We start from the raw sequence: 23,740 nt of genomic DNA on the forward strand, positions 1-23,740 counted from the left end.
AGACCAGTAATTGAGTACAATGCCCCCTTTGGTATCTACTTTTCTAAGCACCTGCAGCAGTTGGAGAAAAGACAAAGGTTCCTCACAAAAAATTCAAGGTCTTCAGCATTTGTCCTCTGTGGTTCATCTGAAATCCCTGCCACTTTATTCTGTTTCATACAGGCTACTCAGAGATAATCTGTGATTTGCATATAAGGCAATCTCTGACCCTGCTTTATTGGAAATGCTGGATATCCATAAGTTAAATGGCACACAGGTTACTAACCCTAAAGACCTTAACCTGGTATGTGAAATTAATAGAATCTACTGGAGGGATAGATTTGTCTCCTAAATGTTGCCACACCTTTTGGAACAGACTCCCACTTTAAGTCAAACAGAGGACCTCATTGGCCTTCTTTAAACACAATCTTGATGACTGGACGAGTAACCATAAATTATCCAGGGAGTTCCACCTCTGTCCCTCTTGAACACAGGCATTAGGTGCTGATCATGGAAATAAGGGTAGAACTTCACTAGACTTGTAAGGGTCCTAGGGCCATTAGCCTAGTAACTTCCTATGATCTTATGATCCTATGATCCTATGAAGGTAACTCCACAAGTACTTTCTTCATATCCCGGTGGAGGGATTATACTAATGGTGCCTGAAAATAAAATTTCTTCTATAGGGGAATCTGAAAAATATTTTTTTCAGATTGACTCAAAGAATCCAGAGAAGGCACCTAGGAGGCATAATTCTGACTAGTCTCCTTGATGTCAGACAGGGAGTCAAAAACAGAAAGAGATGGAGTCCTATTTCCTTTTTGGGAAGGAAAAGGGGAGGCAGACTGCAAAGACTGAAAAACCTTGAAAAGACCTTTAGCAAAGGAATACCATCCATTCCTCTTTAGACTCTCTAAACGATGGAACTGAAGGAGAAGAAATGTGCTTTGTTTTGTGGATTTTCTTTTTTTTTTTTTTAAGAGTGACCAAAGTACAGAATGCATTAGAAGTACAAACTTCAATATGGGAGCCCTAGACCTCTTCTCTCAACAGCGATTGAGGAATGCTGTCAAACGTTTTTTGGATATTACAATGTCTGGTTCTCCCTTCTCAGGGGTAGGCATATGTTCAGCCCTACAGAACTATGAAATGACTACAGTGGAGTCATCCATCAAGGACCAGGGGAAAGAGAGGATGAAAGAGAAGCCACTTAAGTTACCTCTCTAACCAGGTTAATTTACTTTGTAGCTGGAGGAGGGAACATCTGAGGTATAAGCACCAGAGTTGTAGCCAATTTTGTTACGGCCTTAAGCTGCTACTTTTCAAGAAAAAAATACTTAATACTGTGGTGACTTCTAATAGTTTTTGTCATGAAAGATAGATAAATACTACATGACCTAATGTTGTGTGACTCCTGTAAACAAAACAAACGAGCTGTGTATCAATCCTTACAAAAAAATTTTACACAAACAAGCTGTGTTTGAAACTTGATAAGGAATCTGTCTGTCACACAGACATTTTCTTTTTCTTGTAGGCATACAAAATACAGCAATAACTTTTACATAAAAATGAAAGGAAAGTCCCCAAAGGGGTGCTTATCTGCCCAAAGAATTGAACAGGCCAACTGCTGAACCACTGAAGATGCAATGAAGAGAATCGGACTGAAATTTTCACTGCTAAGAAAATTCTCACTTTAGGCCCCTGCACATCTGATTTTATACCAGCATGACCTCGAGCTTCCTTGGATGTATGCTGCACAAGGCCTGCACATCTGATTTTACACCAGCATGACCTCGAGCTTCCTTGGATGTATGCTGCACAAGGCCTGCACATCTGATTTTATACCAGCATGACCTCAAGCTTCCTTGGATGTATGCTGCACAAGGAAGGCACTCAAAAGCTTTCATTTACTGGCCAGACATCCAATCCTTGGCAGGATATACTCCATACAACTGCATGATACTACAACAGTGATCTAATGATGAAATCTCTGTCATCCATAAGGCTCTCGGATTGTACTTAATTTATATTAAAATGATCTTATAAAAATCCTACCTGAGAAAACGTATGCATAAGGCCATTTTTCTGACCATTAAAAATGTAAATACTTCCAGAAGTTCCAGGCAAGTCTTCTTCAAGAGGTGCTCCAATGGCAATGTCATTGTAACCATCCTTGTTGATGTCACCAATGTTAGAAATGGCAAATCCAAATCGAGAAAAATAATACTTTGATAATCCTTTTAGTTCCATTGCATTCGTGAAGACATCCTAGGAAACAAAACAGAGTCAGTGTGGTCAGTGATTCCATGTACACAGCTAAATGGCTGCTAACTAAAATGGTCTTAAATCAAACATACATTTATTAATCAATTCATTTAAATACTGATGACTATATGTAAAGTGCATATTTACGGCTTGATTCCATATGGTTAGGGGATTGTTAGGAGGGTGTAGGTTCAGAACGTTAAAACAGAAACATACTAATATTTACAAATGGTACTTCTAATCAAGAGTACTCTGATATTAATAAGGAAAACAGACACAGTATTAATCATGACTGAGCTTCCATTGAGAGCATTTAGCATTGCATTGTATTGTTGTACAGCATCAACAAAACCCCTGGCTGTTTCCATGGTATAAAAGTATAAAAGCACTGATTATGATCCACAGGACATGTTTGAGTAGCAGACCTGTTAATTGGAGTATACAGTTGGTGGCAGGTAGAACTGAATGGCTGAAAGCCAGCTCTAATGTCTCTAGTGGAAGGGAATGAACTGCTAACACAGGTGCATTCTCTGTTGCTGGACAAGGGCTAGTTCTGGATGCTCTAAATGCAACCTGAGAAAGATGAGCATAAGACAGGCTTGGTGACATGTGAAAGCAGCTACTGGGTTTGGTATCTGTGTATACTGCATATCAGTGATGATATATTTACAGGGGAGTTAAGCCATAAGGAAGAAAATCGCACTAGCTAAACATGATGGCTACTTGATGCTTGGCTCTTCTTTCCTACTATATAACAAAAGGATGTACCACTAATAAGGCTACCTCTGGAATGAGAGCCCCCCTCCACAGTAGTTGATGCAGAATTTTATGCCAGGTAAGAGAGGGGGGGAAGTGGAATATTGAGGCACCATTGAGTATCAGTGGTGCTAAATGATAAAGCTTACGATAAAAAAAAAACTTAAAAAAAATCCCATCCTGATGTCCTGGACTTTGATTTCAAGCTAAATATAATTAACAAAGCTGTGAATGTTATAATCATTCTAGACTGAGACACAGTATGTACTGTATAAAGTCAGATGCAATGGCTAATGGAATGTGAGGATGAATTTGCTGAGGCAAAGACTTTAATAATGTAGTTCTGATACTTTGGCATGCTGTGCTGAGGTCTGCAGCTGGTGTCAGATGAGGGATAGCAGGTTAATGGAGGTGTAGAATAGGCAGTGGAGCGGAGCAGGGAACATGAAGTAAATGGAAAAGTCCAGATCACTGGCAGTGTACAAGCTGGTGGTGCAGCAGGAGAAGGAGAGAAGCTGACATAATTTGGATCTAACTTTTGGTAGTAAGATGGTTTGATAAAACTCGAGATGAAAGGAAGAGTTGGAGTGGCAGAGCATTGAGTACAGCCTGCAGAGTGAATTTAAGAAATATATTTCAACATATCACAGCCCACAATGGATAGTGAGGTGCTGGAGCACACAGCTGGAATGGATGCTGAAGCACAGAGCTTCAGAAAGGTCTAAAGATACCTGGGTTATGAGTCTATGCTGAAATATTGAACTGCCATAACATCAAACAGCAGGATATCAAAACACAAAATATCGAACCGGCTTTTTATTAAAATCCTGGTGTTGCTCATCTGGTCAGGATGAAACAGACGAACATTTGTGGGTTCTGTTTAAGCAGCTTTATTGTGTAAACACATCAGGATTGAGGCTTAATAACTTTAACTTATATAAACTTTTAAACAAACTGACTATCTCTCTCACACTCTGGCTGCACTCTCAAAATGGCACTGAAGCTAGCACGTGCTTACTATTTATATGCATGTGCTGTCCTTGCTAATGCTTCTTAAAGGTACAACACACATACTATTCTACATCCTCCCTCTTTGAGAAATGAGTCATGCATTACTGATGACATGGACTGACATGCAATTGGCAGTGGCGGCTGGTGACTTCAAATCACAGGGGGGCTGCAGGAGACAGCTGAATGGGTGGGGTCAAGGGGGTGTGGTCAACCAGAAAGGGGAGGAGCTATGCACAAAACCACAAAAAACTAACTTTAATTAAATACGCTGCCCTGGGTGGCAAACCATCATTATGAAAGTCCAATCAAGACAAAAATAAGTGTAGAAGAATAAAAATATTTCAATGCATTGGCTGCATGACAGCTTACTTAATATCTAGATGGAAACAAAAGGTTGTGAGGCATGAAAAAATAAATTACTTTTTAAATACATTACTGGAATGCCAGTCAAAATCAAGTATAAGAAAAACCAGAAGCACTCAACTCAAACCACTTCTCCTTGCACTGCAGTCCTAATTATAATATATTCAGCTTTATTAAAGTACCAAGTAACATGCTGAAAGTAGAAATCTATGTGATGCCCCCACTTGTAAAAATGTTTCTTATCCAAAAAGACCTGCTGCCTGACAACTTGTTTCATGGGGAAAACATGATAAAAGTAAAAATGAAAAGCAAACAAGAAACAAGCTCAAGATACATTGCTTAAAGGATTACTGTACAGGTTATGGACCACACATGATTGGCATTCTGTTTAGTTTACGGGTAAAGTCTGTAGAGATGACTGGAAGTCTCCAACAAGTGTAATGAGCTTTTAAAATAATGGAATCCTGTCCTTTAATACCCAAGGCTTATACATTATCTAGTCAAGTATTCTCTGCATGGCAACAACAGAAAGGCTTTCAATGTTGGCAATTCTTTAACAGTATGCTTATTAAAGCTTACTTGCATCTTACGATCTCAGACAAGCTTACCTTATGGTCATTAAAGCATTGCTACTTAAAAACACAGAGCAACAGGCACTTTGAGTAATAAGCATAAATCAACAGTACAAAAATATGACAGAAACCAGACCATTCTGCAAAATCAAGGACAGATGAAAAGCCACTGTAGTACTTATGCAGTGTGTCCTCCCCATCCAAGGTAGATACAACTACTCCTTGCCTTGCTTGGACACATCCAGAGTCACTACATGGGGAGTGGGGTGCAACAAGCATGTCACAATTTGAAATCTCACTGGCTGACTGTGATGGCCCTGACACATTTGTCATACCTCTCAACCTCAAGAGCAAGAAATCTGGACAAAGCCATACACAGAAGCGGGACAAAGGCCCAACAATAAGGACAATTTTTAAATATTGCTCTAATAAACTTAGAAAGATAATAGAATAGGTCTTGCATTAGTATGAATTTTCTGAAGGGTATAAAATCTGAAACTCAAATGTCTGTCATTTTCTAACTTCAGTCTTTAGTGATGTCACTAATTTGCCAAAAACACAATTTTATGAAAAATGGACAAAAACGTGATGCAAAAATATAAAATAGACACACAATACAGCTGCTACCTGTCAAAGAAGGGACACTTTAATATTAGTACTGCTACCTTGAGCAGCTGACAAAATATAAAAGAATCTACATGCATTTCAAGTAATCTATAACTTTGATTATTACAGTTATTTCTTAATTGTAAACCCTCCATGTTTTCTTCCAAAATTGCTATTTTGCGGAGGGATTATAAGGGGGAAGAGCAACATTTTGAGCCAAAAATTGGGGACAGTTGAGAGGTTGGCTATGCCTAATTCTATAAAGCAATTTATTTGCATGTACCTCTCAACCTGTTAATGCAGTAAATCTGAACAAGGCCAAATATATTGGGGCACATATAAACAGTACTAAAATTGCTCTTGTATAAATTGAGACAGTTGATAGAACAGCTCTTACTTTAACATGCATTTTTCTGAAGGTTATGAAGTCTGAAACTTAGAGTGACTTCTGGCAAATCATTTAGGAATTAAAACTACAAATTTTATGAACAAACCAAAAATAAGAAGCAAAAATCTATTCATTCTTTGAAAATCTGGACAGTTGGGAGGTATAGTTCAGCTGGGCCTGTCTGAGTTTGCTGCCCTTCCCCTGACAAAATAATGGTTGAATGGAGCCTCTGCAGCCATTCCAATGAACCATTATACTTGGCTATTTCACTCCATTTACCATAAACACTAATGTGCATACTGCTTTACTTCTATGATGAGTTGGACTTCATTTGAAAGTTTTATTTTGTATTTTACAGCACAAACACTAAGTCATCTGTTAAACAAAGCAATGCAGTCTCACAATGAAAACTTAGCATTAAAACTTCTCTGCCCTTGAAACTCACATTCATTGAAACAGCATTGAAACCCACATTCAAAGAAAATACATTTTGCCAGTGGCAGATAAAGATTAATTTTGGGCTGTTTTCGAATCATAGGCTCCTTGCATATGAAACATACATGTGCTCTTTGATACACCTTCCTCATTGTACTAAAATTATATTCCTTGTACAATACAGTACACTTGTTACAGGATGTTTTAAATTTGTTTTGAACATTTTTTCCAGTAAGCAATGAAACAAACCATATGCACCCATAATGGCAAAACTGCCCAGTTGAGAACATTTATCATAAAAAGTCTACTCAGACTTCCACAGTCCACCATTATTAGTAAATATACACAATTCCACAGTCCACCATTATTAGTAAATATGCACAATTCCACAGTCCACCATTATCAGCAAATATGCACAATTCTACAGTCCACCTTTATCAATAAATATGCACAATTCTACAGTCCATTATCAGTAAATATGCACAATCTCTGAAGTCAGTCATCTAAATAATTCCACATTAAAGAAATCTGTAACTAATGAAGTGGTTGCTGCTAGCAATCACCTTTATATTTCATGGTTTCATCGAAAAATAAAGTGTCTGTTGCCCCGCAGGAATAAATTGTCTATATTACATTAAAAAAATGATAAGCTAGTAATAATATTGCAAGAGGAAATGGATGGCAAACTGATAACGAACTCATAGTTAGTATCTTCACCAAGGAGAACATTCTCAGTACGGCAGCATCTACCCCTTGTGGGCGTAGAACCCACAACCTTTTGCATCAAAAGCAAGTACACAGCCTGTTGTGCTATAGTATTAACTTGGCAAAGCACTAAACTTCTATTCCCCTGCAGCTCTCAGTTCCTTGTAAAATCTACTCAATACTCAACTGCATCTCAACTTCGCAGCTCAAGAAAACTGGAAAAAGCCAAAATGTATTGGGGGGGGGGTCAAAAGCCCAAAAACAGGGACACATTAAACATTGCTTGTATAATCTTGGAAAGTTGCTAGAATAAAATGTTGTGTTGCCACCATATATTTTACTGCCAAGGTCCCTGAGCAAAAAACAGTCAGAGTAACATACCACTACGCCACATCAGCTGCTTTGTAAAAGAGAAAGACTGAAACTTAAATGGCTATCATTTAGTGAATTCAGTTCTCACCATAGCTGTCAACCTCTTAGTACAAAACACCTGGACAAACCCAGTAATGAGGGAATACAGCCCTCAAACATATTCAGTGAATTCAGTTCTTGCCATAGCTGTCAACCTTAGCACAAAAACCTGGACGAAGCCAATAATGGGGGAATACAGTCCCAAAAATAGGGACAAATTTAAAATATTCATCTTATAAACTTCGAAAATTGCTAAAAAAAAAAAAAAAGGTTGTGCTACTATGTATTCTGAAGAACATGAAGTTGGAAATTCAAATGCCGGTCAATTTTACTGCGGACAGAACAAAAACAATTTTCAGCAGAGACGCAGGGATTAAAACTGCAGACACATCTTTGTAAAATGGCAGGGCACCAGAGCAAATCCACACAAACACAGGCAAGAGATGCACACTCCACACAGAAGCCACCCCAACCAAGAATCAAACCAGAAAACCTATAGCTGTGAGGCAACAATACTACCACCGCACCATCAATTATGCAAGGAATTAAACATTCAGAAACCTGAAGTCTGAAATTCAAATGCCTGTCAATTTTACTGCGGACAGAACAAAACCAATTTTCAGCAGGGATTAAAACTGCAGACACGTCTTTGTAAAATGGCAGGGCACCAGAGCAAATCCACACAAACACATGGAGGAGATGCAGACTCCACACAGAAGCCACCCCAACCAAGAATCAAACCAGAAAACCTATAGCTGTGAGGCAACAATACTACCACTGCACCATCAAATACGCAAGGAATTAAACATTCAGAAACCCTCAAGTCTGAAATTCAAATGCCTGTCAATTTTATTTAACATTTTTAAATCAGGACAGTCTGACTTGGAACAAATAAACAATTTTCAGCAGAGGCCCAGGAAGAAATAATGCAGACATGTCTTTGTAACATGGGAGGACACAAAAGCAAACCCACACAAACACAGGGAGAAGATACAGACCCCACAAAGAAGGAACCCCAGCCAAGAATCAAACCCAAGAACCTGCAGCTGTGAGGCAACAATGCTACTACTACACCATCAAATATCAAGCATTGCAACATTTACAAACCACAGATATTATGAGGAACAGATCAGATCGAATATGAGGCAAAAATCTGAAATTTTTTACAAATGGTGGTGGGTAGGGAACTCAAGTCTTTAACACCTGCATACAGGGTACAGGGTTCAAGCCTGAGGCATTCCCTACCACACCACCATAAGCACCTGGGGCATTTTCACACACACACACACACACACACCAGTACAGCACAAGCACCATACACAAACTCAGTAAAGCACAAGCACCATACACAAACTCAGTAAAGCACAAGCACCATACACAAACTCAGTAAAGCACAAGCACCATACACAAACTCAGTAAAGCACAAGCACCATACACAAACTCAGTAAAGCACAAGCACCATACACAAACTCAGTAAAGCACAAGCAGTAAGGCCAATTGGTTAGATTGGCAAGAATGATTTCAGATGAGGGGACTTTTATTGATGAATGCCAAATATTATTGGATATGTTTATTAAGCGAGGGTACCCCGAGGAATTTTTGAAATCAATATTAGATGAGGTAACCTATAAGAGGACAAATGGGGTATACCTACCTTTGTTATGTAATAACAATGGGGGTTGTACTGAACAGTGAAATTAAGAATAGTAGTTGTGTTCTTGAAGGTAATTTTGGTGAAATACATGGGCTTACAAATATGAACTTTAACAGGGCCTTTATAGGCACTTTTTCTTTAGATAGCTATGAATTGGCTGCCATTTTGAGAAATAATTGGTTGTTGATATCTACTAACCCTTAACTGAGTAAAATGCTGGGGGAGAGACCAACAGTGATTTACAGGAAAGATGTTTGTTTTAAACAACTGTTGGAGAATAAACAGAAAAATAGGAACTGTGGGGTGCCTTGGTTAGAATGCAGGAATGTTTAAGTGTGGTTGTTGTAAACTGTGTTCTTGTATTCTAGTAGGGGCCAGTTCATCCTTAATGGCTTTAAGAGTTTTATTAATGGAAAGTACAACTGGAACACAAAGTAGGCTATATATGCCACCAGCTGCCTAGACTGTTCAGCATATTATATAGTAAAACTATTAGGAGTGTGAAAGAAAGGTTGTATGAACATATCAGAGACATTAAAAATAAAAAAAGATACAAGTGCACATTATAGACATGTAGACAAAAATCCTGGACATAGATTTGGATATTTTATGACTGACCAACTCGAGAAGGATGATTGGGGTTTAATCACTGAGGATCGTTTACTAGTTAGAGAACTGAAATGGCAGCTCAGACTCAATGCTTTAAATGAATCTGGGCTTGATATGTGTTTCATTGCACCTGTTTTATTTTTAAAGAATTTAGAATGTTAGTGTATTTATATCATAGGGATGTATTGTTTTTTAGTTTAAAACATCAGCATTAATTATTTAGTGGTCATGTCATTTTTAATTGAATTTTAATTGGTATTTAAGTGCTCTGGTTGGGCTGTTTCTTAGTTCTGAAGATGTCCAGATGGATGAGAGTGTTAAACTTTTTTTAGTGTGTGATTTTCCAGTGTAACTGCTGTTTGTGAACATTAAAACTTTTTTACCGGCTTTCAACTCTGTTTCCTGGTTACTAATACTCCACAGTTACCCAAAAGGGAGCCTCCACTTCTTTTTACAACCTCAAACACAACAAAAAAGTCCCCCCTGGAATTTTTTCTGTCATTATCAATCTCTTCCAATGTTATTTATGCCTTCCTGAGTATACAATGCACCCTACACCTGACACCCCACTAATGTCTCACTTTACCTTTCTGTATACCCTACTACCATATGCCAATCGGTTTCCATTGCTGCTCATGTGCCTGCTAGGTGCATACCTGTACACACCCGCACATACCTGTACATACCTGTGCATGCCTGCACAAATAACAGCATGCCAGTCAGTGTTTTCTGTTTTTAATCTAGTCTTTAGGTACAGCAAAACCTCATCTATCACTCATGACTATCTAAGCTGTTCTATCAGCTCTTGTTCTGTTACTGTCTCCTGTCCACCTGTCCATCACCCTTCTTGCCACTTCTGTTTTGCTTTAGCAGCTGGACTCCTACATCTTTCTACTCCCCCATGTCCATTAAAATGACCCTTGAGTCATTCTGTTTCTTCAACTCAGCTTTGAAACCTTCCCAAACACTCTTGGAGGAAACTGACCACGAGCATATAATGTCATTTTTCCAATGTATTTTCAGTTACTTCCTGTCATAAATTTATATACAGATATATATTGTTAATGGGTGGGTGGCTTGACCTTAAGAACCTCTTCAGCCAGGGCCCCAGCCAGAGGTACAACTGTGCATGTTAAACAATCAGATAGGTTCATAGGTGAATATTAGGCTAACTGCCGTAAAGGTCCATCTTAAGCATCGCCAATAACACAAGATCAGAATCAAACCGTGTACCTTGTACCTATGAGACAAATACCTTAACCACCATGCCAAACCCCTTCCCTGTGCTAGGTGCAGAGAAGTGCATGTTAATGCTACAAGGTAAGAACACTCTTATTAACATTAATAAATCAGTCACGCATGGAATTCTGTGATTCTTTCTTTCCTTGCCTTACTTTCGCACCATACACAAACTCAGTAAAGCACAAGCACCATACACAAACTCAGTAAAGCACAAGCACCATATACAAACTCAGTAAAGCACAAGCACCATACACAAACTCAGTAAAGCACAAGCACCATACACAAACTCAGTAAAGCACAAGCACCATACACAAACTCAGTAAAGCACAAGCACCATACACAAACTCAGTAAAGCACAAGCACCATACACAAACTCAGTAAAGCACAAGCACCATACACAAACTCAGTAAAGCACAAGCACCATACACAAACTCCAGTAAAGCACAAGCACCATACACAAACTCAGTAAAGCACAAGCACCATACACAAACTCAGTAAAGCACAAGCACCATACACAAACTCAGTAAAGCACAAGCACCATACACAAACTCAGTAAAGCACAAGCACCATACACAAACTCAGTAAAGCACAAGCACCATACACAAACTCAGTAAAGCACAAGCACCATACACAAACTCCAGTAAAGCACAAGCACCATACACAAACTCAGTAAAGCACAAGCACCATACACAAACTCAGTAAAGCACAAGCACCATACACAAACTCAGTAAAGCACAAGCACCATACACAAACTCCAGTAAAGCACAAGCACCATACACAAACTCCAGTAAAGCACAAGCACCATACACAAACTCAGTAAAGCACAAGCACCATACACAAACTCCAGTAAAGCACAAGCACCATACACAAACTCAGTAAAGCACAAGCACCATACACAAACTCAGTAAAGCACAAGCACCATACACACACAAATAAACATTGTAAATTAAAAAGCACAAACTCCATACAAATAAACATTGTAAATTAAAAGGCACCTTACCTGAATACATCCAGCTAACGTACATCCTTCCTGCGCAATACTGAAGACCCGCGAGATCCCAATGCTCCTTCCCGACGCGAGATCCCAATGCTCCTTCCCGACGAGATGCTCTGTCCCGAGTCCCTGCTGCTCCTCTTGCAGTCCGGACGCGACCCATAATCCTGGCGAGTCTGTGCACTGTAAAAGTGCACAGACGTCTCCTTGTGTCCCCCTATGGGGACGGCCGGACTGCCTTGAGCATGCGCATAGACCGACAGTAGTCGGGACTCGGTCTATGTGCGAAGTCCGCGAATTTTGAAAAAAATTTTTTTTTTTATTTTTCAGTTTTCTTTCTTATTTTTCTTTCTTTTCTTATTTTTGAGGGGGCTGCAGTCCGGCAGCCCTATGCCACGAGCCGCCCCTGGCAATTGGTACACAATAATTCTTTGACATGCAATTATACAGAAGTAATTATGTCCAGGTTGCTATGTATTTAACACAAGATCTGGAAATATGACCAAATCATGTGACACAGAAATTAGAACTAGGTCTAGCAACTGGGACTGTCTCTGCTGAATGTTTAACTTTGGGGACATTAGGAACATCATCAGGAATAGAAGTAGGAGTTAAGACATGTTCTGCAACAGGAACATTGTCTGGATTGTTCTGATATCTAGGAACAATGCTGCGATATTGGTTCTGATGCAGGAAGAACATGCCTGCAATTTCTCCTCTATTCCACACCCTCAGATTCCAGAAAGTAGGATCTCAGCTTTGCACATATACCTGTTACTTGACCAATCCAATCAAAACCTTTCGCTGTTTGTATCCTCACTGTCTGTCCTTCTTTCAATGGACGAAGAAATCTGCTTGATTTATCATAGCTGGACATTTGGAAAGAATGTTTTCTGAACAGTTAGGCTTTGCTTGCTCTGTTGTTTTTAGCTTTAGGCTTCAACAAACTGGAACTGATAGGCAAAGTTGTTCTGGTTTGCCTAGGTAGAAATCTCTGAGCAGACAAGCCAGGTATATCATTACAGGGTATGTTTCTGAGATTAAGCAAATTCAAAAATACATTAATATTGTCACTCTTTGAGTTCTCTAGTAATTGAAAACCAAAAAAATGTGGAAAAAGTGCCAAAAGCAGAACAAATAAACTGTAGAAGAAGGCACTGGAAGACAACCAGCGTACAATCCACTGTGTAATGAAGTACACAGCAAGACACAAACAAACACAAACACATGTTTGTGTCTTACTGTGTACTTCATTACACAGTGGATTGTACGCTGGTTGTCTTCCAGTGCCTCTATCTCTAGTAATCGATTTGCACTCTGTACTGCATGTTCAGCTAGCCCATTTGACTGTGGATATTCAGGACTACTAGTAACATGCACAAAGTCGCATTCTTTTGTAAATTTCTGAAACAAGTGACTGGTTAGTTGGGTACCATTGTCAGAAATAAGCTTCTATGGACTCCCATGGACTGAGAAATGACCTTTCAACTTGGAGATAACAGCAGTGGACATTAGGCTAGGTAGTAAATTGATCTCAAACCAGTCTGAATAAGAATCTACCAACACTAAACAATGCTGATTGTTCCACTCGAATATGTCAGTGGCTACTGTTGACCAAGGTAGTTTAGGAATTTGACTTATGTAGCTGAAGTGGTTCTTCTTGCAGATGCAGTTTTGTACTATGGCATACTGAACAAGATAAAAAGTCCTTTGTCAATGTCTTTTGCTAGAGAAGGCCAAAATACTAGTCCTCTTGCCCTTCTTTTGGTAGATTCAGAACCTGGGTGACCAGATATATTCTCATTGTAAGGAAACAGGAACAACAATTCAGGACCTTTGAAAATAATGTCATCTTCCATCAACATCTCATCTCTGTAAGGAAAATAAGGTTGCACTTCAGGCAGTACACTAGATTCTTTGACGGCCATACTACATGGATGTACTGGCTGAGCTTTTGCAAAACAGGGTAAGTCTTTGTATGATCTTTCAACTCATCAAATCTCGTGTTAGAAAAATTACACACTTCCATGACACCAAAGTCAAAATTCTCCGCATCAAACTGTTCCATTATATTTCTGGGCGATCTGGATAAGGTATCAGACAGATAAATAAGTTTGCCTTTTGTATAAACCATTTTAAAGTTGTACTTCTGCAACTTGAGCATCATTCTTTGTAATCTTGCTGGTGCAGAATGCATAGACTTCTTTAGAATAGTGACTAGAGGTTGATGATCAGTTTCATCTGGATAACTCGACCATAAATATAATTGTGAAACTTCTAACATGCAAACATGATTGCTAAAAGTTCTTTCTCAATTTGAGCATATTGCATCTCAGTTTGGGTGAGAGTTCTAGATGCATAGGCTACTGGTCTGCTTTCTTGAATAATAACTATGCCAAGACCAAATTCTGAAGCATCACAGGAAAGAGTAACTGGTTTATTGACATCATAGTATCTCAATGTAGGTGGAGTGGCAATTTTTTGCCTAAAGTCTTCAAATGCTCTCTGGTGCTATTCTAGCCAAGACCATGCAACATTTTTGTGCATCAACTCTTTCAAAGACGCTGTCAACTCACTGAAGTCTGGTATAAACTTGCCTATATAGTTGACCATGCCAAGAAAACATTGTAGAGCTTGAATATTATCTGGTGCTTGCATCTCAAGAATGGCTGCTTGCTTGGATGGGTCTATAAACCAGTAAACAAATGACCTACATATGTAACTTCTGGTAGTCTAAATTTGCACTTCAGAGGACTGAGTTCACTTCATGTGCTCTGTTTAGAACCTTTTGGAGGTTTCTGTCATGCTCTGATTTACCATTGTCTCCGAACAATAAATCATTTAATATTATGGCACAGGGATAACCTAAAAAATTGCTCCATTACACACTGAACAAGTTCACTTGCAGAATTTATTCCAAATGGCATCCTGAGGAATCTATATTTTCCAAATGGGGTACTGAATGTATTCAGTAGTGAAGATTTGCAATCAAGCATCACTTGCCAAAATGAACTCTATGCACCCAAGACAGAAAAAACAGTGGCATTTGGTATTAGGGCTGCAACTTCCTCGACTGTCCACATAGGATGATGAGATCTTTTTAATGCTTTGTTCAAATCTCTTGGATCGATGCATATTCTGATTTCATCTGAGAATTTTTTGTGAGCTGCTATCATAGATGACACCCATTCAAATAGCTCTGTAACTGGACAAATTACACCTTGTTGCACCATTTTATCCAACTGAACTTTAACTTTGCTCTGCATAGCTACTGGAACTCTTCTTGCCAGTCTGACCACTGGACCGACCTCTGAGTCTAACTTCATAGAATACACAAATGGAAGCTTGCCTAGCCTGTCACTGAGAGCATCGGCATATTCTGAGAAAATAGCATCAGTGAAACTGGTACTGGGACATGTGCTTATATGATAAACTTCTTTAGTAAAGGAAAGTAAATTCATTCTCAAACTGTCTCTGAGGCCTATAATGACTGCACAGGTCTTCGGACTACACAGAATAACAACTTGCAACTGTTCTCAGCCAAATAACATGAAAGCACTACTGAGCCTTCGGTTTGAATTTCTTCACTTTCATAAGCAACAAGTTTTGCACAACTGGCCACATTACGTTGCTCACCAGCTCTCACTTTTGCAAATGTTTCTACTGACATAACATTACATTACATTTTGAACCAGTGTATACTTTGAGCTCAGTTGGTTTACCATTGATCAGGACAGTACTAAACACTTCATTCTTTGTCAATAAATCTACTGCATTAATCTTTTCACCAATTACTGCTACACCATCTACATAGAAGGTAGAGTTGCAGCTTTCTATATGATCAACTTGCTTTTTTTAATTGACCCTTCTTGTGAGGTTTACTTGATTTGCAAAACTTTTGAAAATGGTTCAATGTTTTACACTTGTGGCACTGCTGACCAAATAAATGCTAAGCTTTTTTCTCTTTAGATTCATGGTTGGCACCACAGCTGTGACAGTTAACAATAAAGCTCAACTTGGGTTTTGCTGATTCACCCTTGTACTGCATTGAGCATGCTCCTTTAACTGAACTAGTCTTAGAAGTTGCTGGAAGACTACCTGTTTTCCATGCCAGGACCACAGGGGCTGCAGCTGCTAAGGGCTTAGGCCTGTTTCTGCTTGCCACATGCTGCATGCTGAATACATTTTACTCTGGAGCCCGCTGAAACCAAGCTCTTTTCATTTGCAAGCATACTTGTGTGCCTTTCTGTAACTTCATGGGATTGACAAATCTCAGTAGCTTTACTCAGTGTTAAATCTCTGTCATGAAGCAAAATCTTTCTCACAGTAGCACTATCAATACCACACATAAGCCTGTCCTTTATTAACTCATCTTTTAAATCACCAAACATGCAGGTTTTAACTTTGTTTCGCAGATTGGTAATATAAGCTGCAAACGTTTCTCATGGCTTTTGATCTTTTGTGTAAAACAAATGCCTCTCTAATGTAACATTTGTTTGGGGGTTGCAAATTTCTCTGAATTTGCGTTTCAAACACTCAGAGTCTTCCCTTGATTCAGCCTAAACGACAATATGATGGTTTCCTCTTCTCCTTCATACACTGCTGGTGCATACACAAATAAATGCTCTTTTTCAATGGCCTCTGACCAGGCTAGGTTTAGCAAAATGAATTCCCTGGTGCATGCATCATCAGAATAAGCTGCTAGTATGAAAATATCATACTCTTGCTCAAATATACTCCACTTCTCTGCAATATTCTGATCAAATACTGGTGGACATGGTCTGCAAAATGCCTTTGCCATATTAACCCATCAGTAAAGGCATTTGCAAGTATATATATATATATATATATATATATATATATATATAAAATATATACGCCAGAAATTTGTGCCAGTACTTGTAACTATGCACAATAACACAGTAAACCTCTGAACAACTGAACTCTGTGAAATACTTTGCGAAATAAGTCTCCTTGGCAGAAGAACACTCTTGAAATTACTGTACTTAGAGAAATCACCTCTTATCAGTGTAAGAAACATTTCAAATAACTGCACTGTGGGAATAAACTGGGCAGCAGAAGAAGTTCAGAGTAAGGAACATTTGAAAGTAACTGCACTTTGCAAATAAACAGTACATAGCACACTGAAACACATCCAAAATGGCTGCACTTTGCTAAATAACTCTTTACAGTGCAAGAAACACTCTGTAATGGTGGCCCTTTGCGAATAGACATAACCAGCACAATAAACGTTTCAAAATGGCTATATTCATGAAATAGTTGCACTTTGCGCACAATAAATTTTTTGGAATAAATGCACAGTAATAAACATACACTGTAAGCACTTTTACACACTTTGAGATACTTCAAATAACTGTAGTTATTCCCTGAATAGCTTGAAGAGCTTCATTCAATGCAAAATAGTTGTTTATGAAAAAACACTGTAATCTGACAAAAAACATGCAGTTGCCTTGCTTTATTTATGCTCAATGTGCCCTTTCTGCCCTTTATTATATTCATTTTGCCCATTTAATCTCTTTTCTTGTGCTCGCTTTACTCTAAACATGCTCATTTTGCAATTCCTAGGTGACTCGGAACCTCCTATGTGCTTTTCTGATAATTGTTTTATTAAATATCATAATTTCAAACAATTTGTTTAATTAATAAACTTTTTATGCCTTTCATTTGCTTAATAAACGTTTCTGTGATATTACTTTGCTTAGTAATGCGTTCTCTGCTCTTGTAGTGCTTTGTTTTATGTTTTTTTAATAAAATAATCATCCTTGCAAGTTTTCGTTACCTTTAACTTGTTTCTGGGCCTTTTTTGCTCTTTTTCTTAGTTTACCTTAACTGTTAACTCTACACCTCGTAGCTCTGAAAAGCAGTCTCTGGAATCCCAGTTCTGACTCCATGTTGCTTGTCTGGTCAGGATGAAACAGATGAACATTTGTGGGTTTTGTTTAAGCAGCTTTATTGTGTACAAGCACTTTAGGATTGAGGCTTAATAACTTTAACTTAGATAAACATCTAAAACTATCTCTCTCACACATGCTCACACTCTGGCTGCACTCTCAAAATGGCACTGAAGCTAGCACGTGCTTGCTATTTATATGCATATGCTGTCCTTGAAAATGCTTCTTAAAGATACAACACAAACACTATTCTACAGCTGGTATTTTTTGGAATCATCCGTGTCCCTTTTCCCAATGTGGGGCAATCGTGGAGTTGTGTGGTATCATTATTTTTGTTCTATACAATATCTGAACTGGGTAAAGTTTGTTTATTATACAGCCAGAGTTTTTGATATCTGGGAGAGTTTTTAAAAAACAGGTCTTTCAGTACTTTAACCACCCCTCCCCCCTTTTCTGGAAACTAAACCTTCTGTACCAAAATCTCTCAGAATCACTTCTCAGTTAATCTATCTCTTCCCTGAACCTCTGGGAGCCTTTATATGGACCCTCTTGTAGATTGTAAAGAAGTTTTAATCTCTTACAATGTCTTCCCGATGTAAACTTTAACTCTTTCAATAATGTCTGCTTTAAGTTTGTGCTATCTAGTGATAATATCTGCACCACCCCCCCTACCTTTTCAACAACAGCTCTTAATTCTTCTACACACCAGTCTAAAAAAGTATTATTTTAGGAATTACACTGGAAATCTGCAGTGCTCTTTAGATGTAAAGTTCACTGGAAAGTTTACTGATAATTCTAAAGGTGCACATTGTGATATTACTATAGGAGAAGCCTTAAATGATTTGGTCAGAAATAGATTATGTCACACTATAAATACTGTTTAACTTAGGCATCAGCCCATGCCTGGGGGGTGACAAATATAAGGTGGTGCCCCCCCTCAGTGCTCCCACATCTGCAAGGCACAGAGCATGGTTATATATTGCAATAGATATTTCCCCAATCTTCAGACCTTATGCAGTTTGGAGCCTCCTTGGACATCCATTGGTTTTGTAATAGAATTCTAATAACACACATAGAAAGCCATCTCGTCCTGAAAGATCAATAGCATTGCCATTCTAATACTGTACTCTGCAAGGTTAAAACCTGGGGAAAATATACAGAGATGAATGGTAGTGTTTAACTGCAGCAAACTTTCTTTCCAGGGCCACAACAAGGCCACATCTGTTTGTGATGAAAGGATCATAGATGCAAGCAGTACCTCGCTCCATCATCTTTACAGGTGATAGGATACAAATAGCCTCTTTGTCTCAAAACTCTTTCATTAATGTAGAATGTTCCTAATGCTCTAAACATGTCTCCTGCATACTCACTATATCTAGTTTTAATTTTTCAATAGATGTTAAGACTCTCTTTCTTTTTAAAGGATTGTAGAATTCACTGATATTCCAGGGTATTGGTCTCATTAGTTAATTAGGACTCAAACCTCTTCTCAAAGCATCTGAGTGATTCCAGTTTCACTGAGTACATTATAAGGTCCCTATGGACCACACAGCTAAGTAAACACTTATTCCACTAAATAGGTGCAGGCATCTATTTTGAGCAAATATAAATGTCATATCTTCCAGTCAAAGCTAAGGCAACTGCTATGTAGATTTTTCTTATTTCTTGATTTTACTTCCATATCTTTAATGTTTATTTTCCTTTTCTGTCACTGCAGATATATGCCATTTCCTCATTTTTTCCTTCTACATTTTAGACCATAGCACATTTTATAACAAATAATGTTATCTAAGTTTTGAAGAAAAATAAAATAACTTTTTAGAAACTGCAGTTGTCCTGAACAGAAACATTAATGAACTGCAGAAAAATGCTAGACAAAATAAAAAGATAGTTCTATAGATATATACAGCAGTTATTGCTTCCAAGGGGTGAGAAACAGCTCCCTATTGATGCTTGCACTCATAATACCAAGTACTTGCACACTAAAGAAAGAACAAAAATGCACTTCAGTGCTTGGGGAAAAATCCACTGTTCAGATAAAAATAATCTCTTTTGGAATACGTTGCATATCAGATCAGTTATTTTCATTTCATGGAAACCACCCCATTGCAGTTAAGACTCAATAGCGACTATAAACATAAACCATTGACCTCAGAAATTCATATCAGTCATTGGTCCTCTGACAAGGATCTAATTTACATCTTAATTTGATAATCTTTAAACATTAATATATTTAGCGAACTTATTAAAGCAATAAGAATACAAAAAAATGATGCATAGTATGTCCAGAAGTCCTTAAATAGTTTTTAAGCTACATCTGTTCCTTGGCACTCTCAAAGAGAGCTAGTTAAATGAAGCCCCAATGGACTCATTCCAAATGCTGAGTACCTAACTGTCCAATGCCAGCAACTCACTTAGGAGTTAACAGTTGACTTAGCATCATCTTTCCAGTTCGGTGGAATGATCTCTAAGAGGTGCGTAAGGAAGAAGGAAATGCATGTAGTGCTGTAATGATGCACTTACAGAACCATTAACTACTACTTCTCTGTGCAATGCAGTTTACCAACTGACTGGAAAGGAAAGAAAAATATGCAACTAAATGATTAGAGGAAGTGCTGACAGTACCTTGCAGATTTGTCTTCTTAATACTTAGGCAATCCATGTTAGAGGTAATAATTACTCACCTGAGAATGATAATCTTGCTTAAAACCACTATAAGAACCTGGCACCTAACTGGTTGAAATATGTCATGTGACTGGTAGTAATCAGACACAAAAAAGACTTGTCCAGTCGATGCCTAACATCATTCAAGTTATTAGCTACAATCACAGTGCTCTAGCTCAAAGTCACAGCTATTAAAGCACTAGCATACAATAAAAAAATTACCCTAAATAAATTAAGAGTATCTGCCCCACTTTCATTGCTTTTCAGTGAATCGCTACAAATTGAATCAAGTGCTTAGTCTCTTATTTGCCAACAAATATTCATTTCTAAGAACAGTAATCATATCTAAGGTCTATTTTAGGCTTATTCATCCACATTTTTAGAGATAAACTGATAAAATGTCCATTAATCTCTTGTAGAGCTCTGTCCTGTTGCTTAGTGTTGACTCGACTTAAATAATGAGAAAGCATCTCACTAGCCAACAGTTCTTTCACTCTGTACATTACATGTTACTGTTCCTGATGATTCTCCATTTGCTGTTTCATTTCTCTGTGGTCAGTCTGATGGCTCTTCCTGGATATGGCTCATAGCATTTTCAGGGTTCAGAAAGATCTTGACTCCTGCTGACAGCTGCATTTTCACAAAAACCTGGGAAGGTTATACAGAAGTGTTGCTTCTTAAGCTTACATTCACTATTCACTCTGTTGAACTGCACCTACTTTCCTCTTGATTCCTGGGAATAAGCATTTTCTCCAAAAAGTCTCCCACATAGCAACTTATCCCTCAGCATTAGATTGCATGCACACTTTGGCCTTTAACTGCACAGGTTTCAAACTAGCAATGATGTGTAGTGGCAGCTTCCTTGGTTCAACTATGTTATGCTATAAAACATGATGGACTCTTTCAAGCATTAATGAAGACTCGGACAGCCCAGATTATCTTGTCAAATTCTGTACAATGAAATCTCCCACAGTTACTTACTACCATACTTTCAGAAGCCCTTACAAAATGTGAATTCATTCTGCAAGTTCAAGCCTCTGCATCAGTTTGTCTATCCCAAATTGCTTCCAAGTTCTCAGTGCTTTCAAGCCATTCTTTCAAAATTTGTTCCTTGCTGTAGGGACTGCTGAGTCTGAATGAAGTGTCCGACTATCAGCAATTTCTTTATTTCTTGTGACTAGTCACTATAGTCATCAGTTTTACCATTTACATTTTTCATCTCACCACATACAATTTTAATTTCTTGTAAAATTAATCTGAGTCCAGATTGGGATCCTTCTTAAGGTCACAATGTAGCGATGTAGAGAACTGGAACAGTAGCCCATATTTCTTACATCTCATTGGAGACAGTACCGGGCAAGCAGCAGGAGCAAATTTTGAATCATATTATCTTTCTGACTGCCATACTAGAAACACACCTGCATTTTAATTTCTGATACTTTAAACATTGATGTATACTAGCTTTAAAACCTTGCATTTTTACAGTAGTGTCAAAAATAGTGTTTACTGGAATACCACTAGACAGAAGGCTATAACAAGAAACAACTGTAAAATTGCACAGATAGCAGCTGTTAATGGCTTTGATGAGAGTATGACTATATAGACAAAATAAAAGTACAGACACAGTTTTAGAAAAGCACAGATCACTGGAACAATACACAAATTAAAGCACTGAATATTAAACAAAAACCTTGCATTGTGGTTATCCTGGTTATATAAAGTAATTATTTTTGAGAACCAAGAGAAAAAAAGTTGGCAAGGTATGCATTTCCATTAACAAACCAAATGACTGTAGCCAATATTAAAAAGCTTAATTCTGAATAACAGATATCCTATGACATAGCATGATTTACTGGATGGTAAAACAGGCCAATGATTAGGCAGTGAGTGGAGTGCCTTAGGCTTCTATATCAGGTACATAGCTTAGGAAGGAGGGGTCCCTGGGGCACGTGAAGGGGTAGAACTTGCTCATGCTCTGTACCTTGATCCATGACTCTGTACCTTGTTTTTTTTCCATTCCTGGCCGTGCTATGCTGACACAGGAATAATGGTACAGAGGAGAGGCTCAAGATATACAGAATTCCTGAGAAATACAAACTAAAGTTCATTCTGGGTATCATTAAGGAATCCCACTGTGAATGGAGTAGTCATACAGACACGAACAAAAACAGAATAGCTCTGTTAATTTTTGTAATGACTTCCTTCAGCTTATTTACATTTTACTATATGGTGCCTACCTGATGGTTTGAATCGGGTAACTTACTGAGAGGGTGGGACCTGTAAGGTATTGCACTATTTCAATTCTAAAGAAGGGGTACTAGAAGGTGCTTTTCATAGGGATAGCAGAGAGAGAGAAAAAACTTCTCCATGCCAGACAATTTCTTTCAAACCTTTCTAACTTTTGAGTTTTGAGGCCCCTGTCACTTTCCAGTAATCAATGGACAAAGTGTTATTGTCATGCAGCCATTATGCAGTAGTTTACAAGGATGATGTAATTCCTGCTCATACATGGGTTTCGCACTTGGTCAATGTTTGTGTAAGACTCATTTCATTCTGGGAGGCTGGACATACAGCTATTCTGCCAAATGAAATGTGGAATATTTGATGGACTGTTACTAGTGTATCTCATATCTTGTCAGCCTTGTTTAGTATATGTATATGTTACTGTACTGTTATACGTCCTTGTTATTCTCTGTAGTTGTATGTGATATATGCACTTGGAACAGAAGCAACGTAATTTCATTTAACTCGCACGGTGCGTGCGCCTGAATGACAATACAGTTTACTTTGACTTTGACAAATGTTCCACTAGCCTGCTGGAAAAGTCCCAGTACTTGGGGCACACCATGCGTAGAGGGTTAAACTCAACAACAGTAGGTGGCAAAAATAGAATCCATTCAAGTTTGGCCTCAACCACTCATCAAATCTCAGACTGAGGCCCTTCTGAGTTTGATTAGCTATTGTCAGAGGTTATTCCTCTTTTTGTTATTGCAGATGCCCCATTCATGGTTCTGCCAAGAACAAGGTGTCTTATATATGTGAAGTGAATAGAGAAGACAGAAATAATGATCATTTCCTAAGGTGCATTCTGCACACATCTGGTCCTCATCATTTTAACTTTAAAAGGAGTTTGTGATGTTTTAATGCAAACAGCTCAGATGTTGGCCTGGGAGC

General features: G+C 38.3%; 1 protein-coding gene across 1 annotated transcript in view; it reads right to left on the minus strand.

Moving 5' to 3' along the window:
• ITGAE (integrin subunit alpha E) overlaps positions 1-23,740 on the minus strand; it is a 1,198,231-nt gene that overhangs the window by 406,744 nt on the left and 767,747 nt on the right. The window contains exon 25 of the mRNA XM_044054873.1: positions 2,035-2,247. Within this exon, the coding sequence (XP_043910808.1) occupies positions 2,035-2,247 (213 nt within the window). The remainder of the gene's footprint in view (positions 1-2,034; positions 2,248-23,740) is intronic.

This window comes from Protopterus annectens, chromosome 13.part0 (genome assembly GCF_019279795.1).
Source record: "Protopterus annectens isolate FY-2018-M chromosome 13.part0, PAN1.0, whole genome shotgun sequence".
Taxonomy (NCBI): Eukaryota; Metazoa; Chordata; order Ceratodontiformes; family Protopteridae; genus Protopterus; species Protopterus annectens.